At 41.6% G+C, this 15232-nt stretch overlaps 1 protein-coding gene across 1 annotated transcript in view; it reads left to right on the forward strand.

Moving 5' to 3' along the window:
* The window catches only part of LOC114691279 (olfactory receptor 8D4), a 32587-nt gene extending 20170 nt beyond the window's left edge, over positions 1 to 12417 (forward strand). Inside the window, exons 2-3 of the mRNA XM_028866541.2 lie at positions 9091 to 9166; positions 11362 to 12417. Coding sequence (XP_028722374.1) covers positions 11461 to 12396 — 936 coding nt within the window. The 5' untranslated portion in view covers positions 9091 to 9166; positions 11362 to 11460 and the 3' untranslated portion in view covers positions 12397 to 12417. The remainder of the gene's footprint in view (positions 1 to 9090; positions 9167 to 11361) is intronic.
* The last annotated feature ends 2815 nt before the right edge of the window (positions 12418 to 15232 follow it).

The following is a 15232-nucleotide window of genomic DNA, read 5'->3' on the forward strand; positions in this document are numbered from 1 at the left end:
GAGGAGGTGGGAATGGGCGGTAAGCTGGGGATAAGGGGAGGGGGTGGGAGGGGGGAGAATAGGGTAACCCATGGCTGATATGTAGAACTGAATGGTATTGTAAAATAAAATATATTAAAAAAAAAAAAAGAGAGATGGATTTGAGAGGTGAGGGTGGTGAGGAATGGGCTGATGTAAATGGCCAGGTGGCCACCTGAGTCCAGGGAGATGTCTGGGCCTGGACTATCTGAGTCCAGGGAGATGTCTGGGCCTGGAGTATCACCAAGGGCAGGGTCTTGATATAGGCCTCTGGAGAAGCCAAGAGGGCCTGTGTTGATGTCTGTGGCTCCTGTTGTCCCTGGGGGGTTATATGGAGTTCTGTGGTGGGGCCATGTTGATGTCCGAGGGCCACACTGCCATGGGAGCCATTCCAATCTGGGTGGCCTGGACAGCCACCTGGGGCCATAGTGACAACCTGGCTTGGACCGCTGCTGAGGACCATGTCTGGGTCCATAGTCCTGCCAAGGCTGGGGTCTGTGTTGATGCTTCTGGCCCATGTTGCTGCCAGGGCCCATGTGAATGCCTGAGGTCTGGGCTACAACCTGTGATCCTGTTGGTGTCCGAGGACTGTGCCACTGCTGGTGCCAGGCTGATGTGGGTGGCCATGGCTGTCAACTGGGGCCATGGTATTGTCAGGACCATGGCTGTGGCCAAGGGCCATGTCTAGTTCCATAGCCCTGCTCATCCAGGGTCTATGTTGATGTCTGTGGCTCCTGAGACCATCAAAGAACATGCTGATGCTGGGGGTCTAGACTGCCACTTGAGGACATGTTGGTGTCCAAGAATCATGCTGTTTAGGGGGCCATCCCAGTCTGGATGGCTTGCACTGCCACTTGGGACTATGGTGACATCCAGGCCTGGGCTGTTGCCTAGGACCATGTCTGTATCCATGGTCCTACCACAGGTCTGCATGGATGTCCATGGTTTGTGTTAGCGTGGGGGTCATTGGGACCACACTGTGTTGAGCTGGCCCCATCCTTCACTAGCCTTGGGACCACTGGTCCTGGCCCCTGCTGAATATTTCAGCAGGTGAGTTGGCTCTACCTAACCTCATTTCTCATACAGGTGTGCACCTCACCTGGAAAGCACACCAGAGCTGATCCTGGGGTTGGGTTGGGGGTGAGTCAACCCTGATGACATGAGAGCAAGAGAGCTGATTCGTCCCCGCCCCCAGACTACCAAGATTAAGATGCTCTCCCCTGCCTTACCCATTACCACCTGCTGTAGATTAGAGAGCTGTCCCTGGGGTCACAAGAGTGGGAGAGCTAGCCCTGACCCTCACGGGCTGCAGTGCACAAGGACGCAACCTCAGCTTCCCATCTGGGCAGCACACTAGAGCTGACCCTGCTTTCAGGGATGCAGATGAGCTAACCCTGAGGGTGTGAGAGCAAGAGACCTGACTCCCTCCTCCACCCCCTTATCCCCTACAGCAATTGGGAGAGAGGGTCCTGTATCTTGCCTGGGAAAAGCAGTAGAGCTGGACCTGGTGATATGGGTGAGGGGGACCTGGATCTGAGCAGGAGAACTGGCCTGGCTCCTTGCTGTAGGTTGCACTGGCTGAGGCAGTGCTGAAGAGCTTATCTGAGTAGTGGTGATGAGGGAAAGCTAGCAAGCTGACTAATCCAGTTGCCACCCAGGCCCAGAACCAGGGCTATGAGGTGGCCCACCCCAACATCCACTGAATCCATAAACTGTTGGAACATATGGAGACGAACCTACAGATCCAAAACAACAGGATCTCCATGACACAGGACAACAGGATATCCAAGAGGCGCCCCAGTGAGACTCATTATTAGGGGTGTAGCAGAATTCAGAAGCCTCGTGCCAGACCAATGACTTGTGGCAATGAACACTTACAGGTAAAGATGAACAGACTAAAGGGTCAACTTTGTATGCCTCAACAGATTCTTCCATGACCAGATTCTTCTTTTTCTTTTCTTTTTGTTTTTGTTTTTGATTTGTTTTATCTCTTTGTTTTGTTTTTGGTTTTTCTTTTAAATTTGGTTTCATTTTGGGAGAAGTTTGCAAGGGCAGAGGGTGGATGGGAGGGTATGGGGAGATAAGTTGGATCGGAATGCATGATGTGAAACCACAAAAAGTTCAGTAAAAGTAGAAAAACAAACAAACAAAAAAACAAAAAAAATTGTATGAAAACACTCTAAATAAATGATGACAGACTAGAAGCTTCCTCTAAGGATCCAGTTAATGAGAAGAGGAGAATGAGAAACACTAGACTCGATTCCGAAGAGAGCTAGGGGAAGCGCTTCAGAAGTTCACAAAAGCAGTGACACAAAACTGTCACAGCTGAGAAAAAGGATGAATGACTCACGGAAAAGGAATCAGCCAAGTGAGCCTCGGCTGCCTGCGGCTGTGCAGCAACACAGCCCGGAAGGGAAGTGGAAGCCTCATGTAAACAGTTAGCTGGGCATCTCTGGTGAAGAGACCGGCAGTCCTCGAACAGTGCTTCTCAGGCTCTGGCCCTTTAATACAGTTCCTCACGCTGTGGAGACCCCCCAGCCATAAAATTATTTTCGTTGTTACTTCATAACTGTAATTTTGCTACCATTATGCACTGTAATGTAAGTGTCTGTGTTTGCCATTGGGCTTAGGAGACCTCTGTGGAAGGGTCATTCAACTTCCAAAGGATTGTGACCCACAGATAGAGAACCAGTGGTATAGAGCAAGCTCACAGCCCTCACAAACCTCAAATCAAGTTGATAGAACAGTGCTTCCTTCAGAAGGCAAGTCAGTGGAGAGCCATTCCATCATGTCATGTCAGTCAGAGCACTGTAGTTGGGGGCCATTAAGAGAGGGAATCTTTTTGTTAAAACCAAGTTCCCTGAGCCCTGGGAACAAGGAACACACACAAACCAGGGAGCTAGAATTTAATCTGTCACAGTACCTGTGTGAGACACAGCCCAAGGAGGCAATTGTGGAGAGTAGGAGTGTTGAACACTGACAAGTTGAAGCATGCAGACTCCATGAGACTCAATCTGGGCAGTGAAGCATACAGCCCTGCCCTCAGTGGCCTGGAGCAGGTCTGATCGGCTGGGAATGACATTGTAGATGAAAGGGCTGAGCCTCGGGTCAGCAAGTAGATCAGCCTCCAGAACCACCTCTCTGCCAGCCCCTGATGTGGAACCAGGAACACTGAAGTGCAATCCTCCAGCAGGGTGATTAATACTTGAGCACTTCAAAATCTTGAAAATCTTAAGAAGGATGCTCCACAGGTGCAGGTCCCAGTGCTCTGGTTGCTCCACATACTCCCTCCCACCTGGAAGTTCCTCTCGAGCTAGAATCTGAGAGACTCCAGGGAGTCTGACCCGGGGAAACTCTGGCTAGCGGATGGCAGAACCTGACCAGCTCACAGACTGTAAAGCTGAGCATGGGAGCCCAGAGCCGTGGTGTGCGAAGGGAAGCCTGAAGAGAAGCCCCCACTTGTTCAATAGAGTCTCCAATGTTGCGGAAGCCACGGGAAAGACAGGGGCTCCCAAGTCCAACCTATGCCCTCTCTGTCCCATCTCAAGCATGTAGCTGGCAGCACTCTCCAAGTTCCAAAGTCCTGAGAGGAAGTTGCATCAATTCTTCCTCCCTCCCTCCCTTTCTCCCTCCCTTTCTCCCTCCCTTCCTCCCTCCCTCCTTCCTTCCCTTTCTTCCTTCCTTCCTCCCTTCCTTCTTTCCTTCCTTCCTTCCTTCCTTTCTTCCTTCCTTCCTTCCTTCCTTCCTTCCTTCCTTCCTTCCTTCTTCCCTCCCTCCCTTCCTTACTTCCTTTTTCCCTCCCTCCCTTCCTTACTTCCTTTTTCCTTCCTTCCCTCCCTCCTTTCCTTCTTCCCTCCTTCCTTCCTCCCTTCCTCCCTTCCCTCCTTCTTTTTTCTTTTTGCTATTGTGACTCTCATTTTTCTTTTTACTATACCTTTAGTGGTAATTTTTCTTTATTGCCTACCTTTATTTTTTCACTCTCCTTCACACATTCATATAATTGTTCACACATTGTTTTCAATATTGTTTTCTTCACATTTTTCATTTCTTTCTTTCTTCCCTTTTTTTTGCTCCATTCCCTGTTTTCCTCTCTGTTATGCTTTTAGTGGTATTTTGCATTTATCATATTGGCTAATTTGAAAAACTTTTTATTTTGTAAGGTACTTTTTATCTTTATCTAATTTTGTTTTTTACCACTTTAATTATTGAGATGCTATTTTTTGTTTTGTTTTATTTTCCCATTTTTTGTTCCCTTTTCTAATGTTTCACTCTTTTCCAGTCCACAAGATTCTTCTTGGTCATTTTCTTTAATTATTTAATTTTATTTTGCTTATTATTAATAGAAAAGAAAAAAAAGAACAATAATTCAAAAAACAAGAAAAACAATTGATAAAATTAAAGGAATTAATTAACATTTCTTAATAATATGTTTAAACATGAATAGCCCCAACTAATGAATAAAAAAATGCAGACTGACTTACTGGATTAAAAAACAAGATCCTGTATGGATCGCCCTGGGAAGGGGAAATAGATGAGATCTCCATGAGTAAACTGGGGATGAGGGGTGGACAATGGAAGGTAGGGGATGGGGGACAAGAACATAAGGGAACGGGATGGTTGAACTGGAACAGGGATGGAGTGGGAAAGCAATGAAAGAGATACCATGGTAGAGGGAGACATCATGGGGACAGGGAGAAACCAGGTGCTAGAGAAGTTCCCAGGAATCCCCAAGGATGACTCCAGCTTAGACTACTTGAAGTAGTGTAGTGGGTTCCTGAACTGAACTGGTTTACCCCAGTGATCAGATCAGTGAATACTCTAATTGTCATCATAGAGTCTTTCTCCAGTAACTGATGGAAGCAGATGCAGGATGATCCACAGCCAAACACCAGGCAGAGCTTTAAGAGTCCAGTCAAAGAGAGATAAGAGGGATTCTATGAGCAAGGGCATCAAGATCATGATGGGGAAACCTGCAGAGACGACCAAACTAAACTAATGGGAACTCATGAAATTTGGATCAACAGCTGTGGAGCCTGCATGGGACTGGACTAGGCCCTCTGCATAGAGAGACAGTTGTGTAACTCGATCTGCTTAAGGGACCCCTGGCAGTAGGATCAGAATCCATCCCTGGTGCATGAGCAGGCTTTTTGGAGCCCACTACCTATGATGGAACACCTCACATAGCCTTGAGGCAGGGGAAGGGGCTTGGATTTGTCTTTACTACACGTACCTCGCCATGGGAGGCCTTACCTTCTTGTAGGAGAGAATGGGGGGTGGGTTGGGAGGGGGAGGCTGGAGGGTCAGGAGGAGGGAAGAGTGTGATCTTTGATTGTATGTAAAATGAATAAAAATTTTTCTCAATTAAAAAATGGACTATGGAGACTTGAAAAACAAACAAACAAAAACAAGATCCAACTGTCTATTGCCTCCAAGAAGATACCTCAGAGACAAAGTCACCCATAGATTAAGAGTAAGAGCACTTACTGCTCTTGCAGAGCACCTAGGTTTGTTTCCCAGTACCCACATGAGGTGACTTTCAATAGTTTGGCATTTTCACATACAAAGTACACATAATCTCAGGCAGGCACACATCCATCCATACAAATAAAAGTAAAAACAAATGTCAGAGGCTAATAGTGAATCTATCAAACAAATAGAAGAGGCAAAGCTGTCATGATATCTGATAAGGTAATCTTCTAACTAAATCTGTAAGAGACAAACAAACAAAAAACCCACCACTACATCATAATAGTGAAAGCAATTCCTTAAGGATTTATAACAATTGCAAATACACATACTTCAAATGTTGGGACTTCTAATTTCATAAAACAAACACCAAAGCCATGATAGCAGTGAGTGACTTCAGTGCCTCACTGTGACCTTTAAAGGTCAACATAGGAACTTCAGAGACAAAGTAACTAAAGGAAAGAGAAAAAAAGACACACACTAATAAATGAGAGATAAAAAGAAGACATTACAACAGATTCTGCTCTAAAACATCATTAGAGAATAAAAAGAAAACTTGAAACTATAACAGATTTAAAAGTAATAAAGTGTTTAGTTGATAGACTTATCTCCATCCTCCATCATACTAGATGAGGACAGACAAACACTTGCTGTAAAATCAAGAGTGAAACAATGGTGCCTCCCCTTTCTGCTCTTGCCCCATTAGTACTTGTCATAGCTAGAGCAGTGAGAGAAGAGAAAGACTTAAAAATAATATAAATAAAAAAGGAAGAGTCCAAAAAAAGTAGTCTTGTCAGATAATGTGATCTTATACTTAGAAGATCCTAAAGACATGACCAAAAGACTCTTGGGGCTGATAATACATTCATTAAACTAGCAGGATGTAAAATCAACGTACAAAATTGGGAGATTTTCTATATACCAATCATGACTTGTTGAAAAGAAATCAGAAAATTTTCATGTACTGTAGCTTAAGAATACCCATAAATAAACCTAATTGAGGAAGTGAAAGATCTATCTATACAAGACAAACTCGATGATGGAAAGACTGTCCTTGCTTACGGATTAGCAGAACTAATACTATACAAATGGATATATTACTAAAAATATTCTACCAACTCAACACAGTCCCCATCAAAATTCCAATGACATCTTCTACAGAACTGGAAAAAAATCCTAAAATTCATATGAACTTTGACTAACTAAAGCAACCCTAAGCAGAAACCATGATTCTGGAAGCATCATCATATCTGATCTCAAATTATACCACAGAGCCACAGTAATGAACATTGCTAAGCACTGGCACAGAAACAGACATGTAGACCAATGGAGTAGAACAGAGCACCCAGGAATAAATTCTCACAGCTATAGTCACATGATTTTTTACAAAATCATCAAAAACAAACTTTGGAAATTAAGATCTTCCTTAACAAAAGGTGCTGGGAAAACTAGGTATGTTCATGTAGAAGAATAAAGCTAGCCTGATATCATTCTCTTTGCATAAAAGTTAATTCAAAGTGGGTCAAAGACCTTAATGTAAAACCCGAAACATCAAAACTGCTAGAGGAAAGCATTTCAAGACACACATAGAGGCAAGAACTTTCTGAAAATCACATCATTAGCTCAGGAAATAATTCTAAATTGATGGGAGCCCAAAATTGATGAATGAATTAAAAACATTTCTGCATAGCAAAGAAAAATATCACCAGAGTGGAATGGCAGACTACAGAATGGAAAAAAAAACTTTTCCAATTATGCATCAGGCAAGGGATGCAGTGTAAGAAAAAACAAAATGACGTAAGTATATAAAGTACCATAACAAAACTCATTACTTTGTATTCTTTTAAATATTATTAATAAAATGAAAACAAAAGAATCAGATTCATATTGTCACTTTCCTGGCAAATATTAATAAAAATATTTCTCTGGGAGCCCATTTTCATTGATTTTTTGGTTAATAATATTTTTTTTTTCTTTTTTCTTTTTGGTTTTTCGAGACAGGGTTTCTCTGTGTAGCTTTGCGCCTTTCCTGGGACTCATTTGGTAACCCATGCTGGCCTCGAACTCACAGAGATCTGCCTGGCTCTGCCTCCTGAGTGCTGGGATTAAAGGCGTGCACCACCACCGCCTGGCTAGGCTCACAACCAAAAATAATATTTTTAAACAGGCAAGAACAATATAGTCTGATTGAAAATGATTCTTGAGGGCTGGTGAGATAGCTGACCAAATAAAGTGCCTGCTGCCAAGCCTAACAACCTGAGTTTGTTCCCCCTAGAACCACATGGTGGAAGAAGACAACCAACTCTTACAAGTCATCCATGGGCCCCCATATGTGTCCACATGTCTCCCCCAAACACAAACAAATAAACAAGTGTAATTTGTTTTTTAAAAGTATTTGGGGATGAACATGCTATTGAAAGAATACATACTTGTATGTGCCAGATGTGGGAACACATTGAGAAATAAGAAATTATGCTTTATCTCAACAAGCTCTAAAATGGTAGGACAGATCAACACGTGAGTGTGCAAGCGAGCGAGCGAGCGAGCGAGCGAGCGTGCGTGCGTGCGTGCGTGCGTGCGTGCGTGTGTGTGTGTGTGTGTGTGTTAGAAGAAGTTCTACAATGGCTTACCCCTCAAAGGGAGGGTAGACAGGGGGATAGGGACGATCCCAAGGGTGTGTTTTCTAAAAATATAGGTTTATTTGAGGACATAGTTTAATACCAAAATGATATAAATGAGGGCCACATATTTTTTTTCTCCACCCACTAGAGTTACTAGTTTTAATGTAGTATATACTTTATAACTAATTATGAGATAACTTACAAATATTCCCAAAGCAAGATCTGGTTGTTTTCCCTGAAATTTGGAAGTTTCAAGTACATATACTGTTTTAAGGTCACTAGAAAGAGGCTCATCCAAAGATCATGAGGCACTCTGCCAGATATCCCAGGGATCCATGCCTAGGAACCAGAGGCCAGTTCCGTGACACTCTTGGGGCTCCTTTACCCAGGAAGTACAAACCATTCCTGATGACTTTTATATAAGCTTATATTTTCTGTGTCTTAGTTTCTTTGCTCACATCCTTATCTAAATATTGAATATTTCATCACATCCCTTCAGCTTAAGTAAATTCATCCACCTTTTAAAGGCATAATTTGTAATCTAACATATTCTATAGTAACGAGGCTTTCCATTTCTGAGCTCAAACAACACCTATGAGCATGTAGGTGCCTCCTAGGATGATCCAGTAATTCAACAGCATGTCCCAGAAGGGTCTGTGTTGAGTGGCCTTCAGACCCAGTGGGTTGCAAAAGCTCTAAGGGAGTGTTTGGAAGCTTTGCTCAGTGTGCCTCATCTATACTAGATGCATGAAATGATGTATCATGCAGCTTGGGACCAGGTCTTACAAACTCACAGGTTGATGAGCCCCAGGAGAAAAGAAACCCCGGGGATGACTGTCTTTATATTTCTACATTAATGAATGTAGAAATTTATTTTAACTCAAATAAAATGCTTGAACTAAGAATCAAACTCTCAGCTTCTTGTTATCTGCTGTTGTTTTGCTAGTTAGGGAAGAAGCTATATTAACCCACCTTTATTTCTTAGAGAAGAGGGAAGAAAGAGATTCTTATTTGAAACCACCAGGAGGAAGAAGTCTCCTGAAGCCACCAGAAGGAGGAAGGTGAGTTTCAGAAGTGGTCGTATCTTCTGACTGTGATAACATGGTCTAACATCCACTCCTGATTGCCCTACGAGCTCTAGAGTCTTCGTGTACTTGTGCCCCGCTGAGTCAGTGGCAGGAGTGGAGGGAAGATGCTGTTAGACTGAGCTTTAACTCGTGCTTTGCAGACCTTACAATGTTAGCATCCGCTCATACTTTTGGTCTTATGTCGCTTATACAACAATGCTTTGCAGTATTTCTAAGTTTTACGGAAAAAAGTTCACAAAGACTGCTTTGTGAATTAGTGGCTTCCCTACAAGTCTTAGAGATTTGGTCAGAGCTGTAACGGTGTGCTCACTGTTGCCTTCTGCATTCATAATGAGACTTCATATTTAGAAAAAAATTACAGTAAGATAGCCTCTAAGTGGCTACTGAGCACTTCAAGTGTAGCTAGGTTGATTGGATATGCACCATAAGTTGAAATACACTATGTGTTTCAAGATTTGTCCTAACAAGCTCCCAAGTGATGCAGATGTTGATGGACAATGGACCATTTTGAGGAGAAAGGACATAAACCTAAAATTTCCATGGACATTAGGAAAAATAAAAAAGAGAACTGATTTGAACAGAAGTCAGAAATATATAGGACACTAGAACAAAAGAAGAAACAGGAAATATGAGAGACATTTTCCTTTGATCAAAAGGCCGGTAAGACTAGGGGCTTGTGTGGGAGGATTAGATATGTACTGAGAATGGTTAGTGTGTGTGTGACCCTCAGGGCAGATTAAAGACTGGTATGGAAACATCCATGAGATTAAAGGAAAAATAAAACATGAGAATACGAATCCTGTTGAACACCCCCTTTCTTTGTCTTTCTGTACAGTCATTATGACTAGTCTGCATATGTATACCCTAACTGGTAAGGGGTAATGGGACAGGAAGACACCTAGGTATTTCTGTAACAGGCCAAGGGCAACTGGGTACCCCCATTTGCTCATGATACAAAAGATTTGTGCTTTGTAGAGTTGATCCCCCTAAGAAAATACCTGTTGAATGTCATTAAGCTCCCTTTCTTCAGAAAGAGAGAAGGTTCTGGGAAATAAGGATTTCCTGCATCTTTGGAAGTTCAGGTAGCCAAATAGTATCTTGTCCTTAATGTTAATAACTGATTGGAAACCAAAATGAAACAGCTTCTTGAAGAGTCATGGAGGGAGACAGATCCAGAACCGAAGAGGTTGAGAAAATGATAGCTACAAGCCTGGGAAGGACTCCATATGTGAAAGTTCAGACAGAGCTCTGTGGTCAGCAGGACACCAAGGAAAAAGTAGTCAGACCTCAGAGACAAGGCCTTGTTCAACCTGAGGGCAGGCTACTTCAAGATTACCATCTTGGCTCTTCACCAGAGAATGAGAATAGAGAAGGAGTGCTGTTCGGAAGCCTCCAGGAAGAGATACAGATCTCCAGGTTGCTGATGTTCCCATAGTGGAAGCAGTAGTGGTGAAGTCTGAGCCCAGACAGTAGCTGAGATCAAGAAGCCTGGAACTCCTTTGAGAGGTCAGCATTCTCCCATCATCTGTAAGTGTGAGGAGAACAGACTTTCAAGCAGGAAAACCATTTAAAGTCCACTTGAAAATACTGCTAACCCACGAGAACTTGTTTCCCAAGTCACACTATTGCTATACAAAAAGAAAAAAAAAGTGTTCAAGTGGCCTATCATTAAACACTTGGAAATATTTTATTCTATATAGTCCTTTAGGAGAACTGAGGAATTGTCTCTGTAACTCATCAGATGTTTCTAGTAAATGATCCTTGAGTATTCATTTCATGCAATACCTCTTAATACTTTCACTTAGTCAGTATTCTCTTATCAATGCTGGAAAATCTAGAATGCAAAAAAATAGTTGATAGTAATGACAACTGCTGTGTTGGTAAAGCAGAGTGAGCCACAGTCACACAGTCTTTTGAGAAATGTCTTGGTTCCATCCTCTTAGTTATGAACTTCTGCTGATTTGCTTCAGGAGAATGCCTTCACAATCCTTAGCATGACTCCTGTCCTAGATTCTAGGGTGGAATGTTTGATCCTTTGCCCAGAGAATTTGAGGCCCTGGAGGTGAAGTGTATTGGTGGTTCATAAAACCGATGGTAGTAGGTGCTTACTGACTTCCCAATGTATATGCTGACCCTTTGAATTTTACAACAGTCTTTGTTTTTCACAGCTAGAAACACCTGGGCTCTGGAGGACTTGAGAACAACAAGGATTCGCTCTTATTTGACATTTCCTCCCCGACTCATCTTTACAAATTTCTCAGAGGAGAATGAGCTTAAGAAATCACTCCACGGTGACTGAGTTTCTGCTGTTGGGGTTAACTGAGGAGCCAGCTCTTCAGCTGCCCCTCTTCTGTCTCTTCTTGGTGATTTACATCGTCACTACGGTGGGAAACCTTGGCATGATGGCGCTCATCAAGCTGAACTCTCAACTGCATACCCCCATGTACTATTTCCTCAGTAGTTTGTCCTTTTTAGATTTCTGCTACTCATCTGTTATTACTCCCAAAATGCTGGTGGGGTTTCTAAGCAGGGATAAAGCTATCTCTTATTCCGATTGTATGGCTCAGCTCTTCTTTTTCTGTATTTTTGTCATTTCTGAATGCTACATGTTGGCCGCCATGGCCTACGATCGTTATGTGGCCATCTGCAGTCCGTTGCTCTATGCTGTCATCATGTCCCCTCGGGTCTGTTCTTTACTGGTGGCCACTGTCTTTTCAGTGGGCTTCACTGACGCTGTGATTCATGGGGGCTGTATATTAAGGTTATCTTTCTGCAAATCCAACATCATTAAACATTATTTCTGTGACATCGTACCTCTTATTCAACTCTCCTGTTCCAGCACTTATATTGATGAGCTTTTGATTTTTATCATTGGTGGATTTAATATGGTAGCCACCAGCCTGACAATAATCATATCTTATGGGTTTATTCTGGCCAGCATCCTCCGCATCCACTCGAAAGAGGGCAAATCCAAAGCCTTTAACACCTGCAGCTCCCACCTGACAGCTGTTCTTATATTTTATGGGTCGCTCATGTCCATGTATCTGAAACCTGCTTCGAATGGTTCACTCATCCATGAGAAAGTGACCTCAGTGTTTTATACTACAGTGATTCCCATGCTAAATCCACTGATATACAGTCTGAGAAACAAGGAAGTAAAAAATGCATTGGTGAAGCTTGTAAGAAGAAAAACATCTTCATAATAAATGTGCTTTATACTGAGATGTATTTATGTATTCCTAATCATGTCTATACTCTGATCCCTAAAAGCAATCTGAGCTGAGCTGAGGTTAGCTACGTAACTGTATTACAAATATTCAGATTACTGAATTACACACACATATGATTAACATGGTATAATATAGTAGATATGAAAGCAAGCAGTAGCATATATTTTAAATTTAAAGTTTCATATCATTACCAGAATTAAACATTTTATTTTTTAACCCTTGTTTTCCTAAATCTAGTCCAAAGAGGAAGAAAAAACACAGTGCACTGCATAGTCATTAAAAACAAAACAAAACCAATGTGTGATGGAATTCACCACAAAACATTTTATAACAAATGTGGAGGATGTTTTCCTGTGTGTTTACTGTAAGGGGCTCATTAAAATCCAACACTCAATGTAAGTGTAGTTCTAGGATGAAAGTTAAGCAAATAATCAAGCGAATATGAACTCATTGAGAATACATGGCATCTGATCATCCGAGCAGAAGACATAGCATATCGAGATTAGGAAATATTTAAATCTAATAAAAACGTCATACTTTTTCCTCATCTTGAACAGTGTGTATGCAGTATTTTACTTCTTTCTGTTTGGTTTCTCTGAGAGGACGTTTTTTTTCTCTATGCCATAAATTAGGCATCTTTAATTTTCAGTTCATAGTATGTTCTGAATGAAAAGTTACATTAAACAGTTTCAAGAATGAGCTTGTCAGTGTGAAAAGTAAAATGAGACACACTGAATATAAACAGAGCTCATCTGAGCCCAAACAAGGTTGGATCAGAATAAGTGCACCGAAAAGGCATCCTGCATGTCTGGGGAAAAAACAAACAAAACAAACAAAAGACTTCAAAAGGGTTGCTGCAAAGCAGTGGATGTAATTGTGGTGGCTGTGGGTTTCTGTGAAGAACAGCACCAGATCTGGACTGGAGGTCATTCAATGATGTTCTGCATTCCAGGTAAGAATTGAGATAAGCTAAAGAAGGCATTCTCCAAGTTATTTATTAATTCAACGGCGTCAGTATGTCTGCAAGGAACTGATCTTAAAGGTTAAAATTAACCAGATCACAAGAGTTTGAAATCCAGGTGCACATGATTGCCGCCTGAAAAACCACATCTGTCAGGTCCATTTGGGGTTTGTAGATCCCTCGTCCCCCGTGTCTTTAAACTCATGATCAGGCAAGAGAGCCCACTGCATGGAGGGTGTGATGTATTTATTACATCAATTCATTTATTCAGTTTGTGCTGAATAAAAGACTGAACACACCAGACATAAAGTATTGGAATAGTATGGGATATATGATAGACAGGATCTTATTTTGATGGATGACATTAATAGCTAAAATGTCAGCAATTAAACGAGCAAACGTTTTACTTACAGGCATAGACATGAATTTAGAAAAAACTGACTTAGATGATTTTCAGTTGCCTAAGGATTTTAATCAGTACAACTGTGTAAATAAAGACATTTGGGATGAAGTGATAGTAGATGGAAAGGTATATTTATGCATGCTCATCTGAGGGGCTGTTTGGATAAGTAAAACATGTTGCTGGTCAGCATAGAAATGTACAGAACACTTTCTAGGCTACTGAAATTATTTAAATCAGATTTAAATTAGGGATGGAAACATGAGTGGATTGAAACTTCTTATTGAATCAAGATTTATCATTGAATAGAAAATACTGTGTCCAACAGTGGTATCATTTTGTACAATTAGAATAAATTTGTAAATAAGAAAAATATAAACCACAAGCGCTAGTTGAGTCTTATTTAAATAAAAGCAAAATTAGATGAGAGGCTGAAATAAGTGTGGAGTTTATACATGTGTGATTTTCCCTTGGGGCTGAAATAAATATGAACATGGTAGAGTTAGTTATCTAATTGTTCTGAGGAAACACACTTTAGGGAAGTAGATATTATAATGGTAGGGTTTTACCTCTCTTAAAGGAAAAATTAGTTTTCTCCAATGGAATCTCACTGAATATCAAATCACACCTAAGGACAGGCCCCATGCCCAGCAGTAGACAGCCAACACAAAATGAACTGTGGTATTTTTGGAGGTTTTTTTTTTTTTTTCATAATGCTTTGTCTGGGCATTTTTCTAGCTTACAGGTCTTTTGTTTACATATTATGTTTCCTGATTTTGCCTTTTTTATAGGATTTCTGTGTGTGCAAATGTGTGTGTCTCTGTGTTTGTATTTTTTTCCTTTGGCTCTATTATTTTTTAAACAGTTTGTTTCTTTGTATGTTTTGTCCTATTCTGATTTTTATTTTCTTATTACTTTTTAGATGCCTGTTTGTTTTCTAATGAAAGAGAGAGAAAGAGGGTGGATTTGGGTGGGTGAGGAGGTGGGGAGTGTCTGGAAGGAGTTGGGAGAGGGGAAATCACGATTTGTATTATATGAAAAAATATTTTCAATTAAAAATGTTAGGGTTATAGTTGTGGGATTAGGAATACCCAGGAAAGTAAATGAGAGGGTTTGCTGAATGTTAGACTGTCCGACAGACCAGATAAGAGGAAAGACAGTGCTCTGGAAGACAAAGAAAGCTGATTTTGGCAGGTTTCCAGGCTCCAAACAGGCAGGCTTCCAGGTTCGGAACAGCTCTCTCCCCAGAGGAACACATTCGAGACATTGCCAACTTTCGCATGTTCTAATTCACTTACCTGCAACAGAGTAAATGGTAAGGATGGTCTCCACCTAAAAGGTCTCCACCTATTCCAGGAAATAGACACAGAAGACCACCACATAGGCTAACAACTAACCATGATGGAATTAGGTCTCCACCTATTCCAGGGAATAGACACAGAAGACCA

Source organism: Peromyscus leucopus, chromosome 7 (genome assembly GCF_004664715.2).
Source record: "Peromyscus leucopus breed LL Stock chromosome 7, UCI_PerLeu_2.1, whole genome shotgun sequence".
In the NCBI taxonomy this organism is placed as follows: domain Eukaryota; kingdom Metazoa; phylum Chordata; class Mammalia; order Rodentia; family Cricetidae; genus Peromyscus; species Peromyscus leucopus.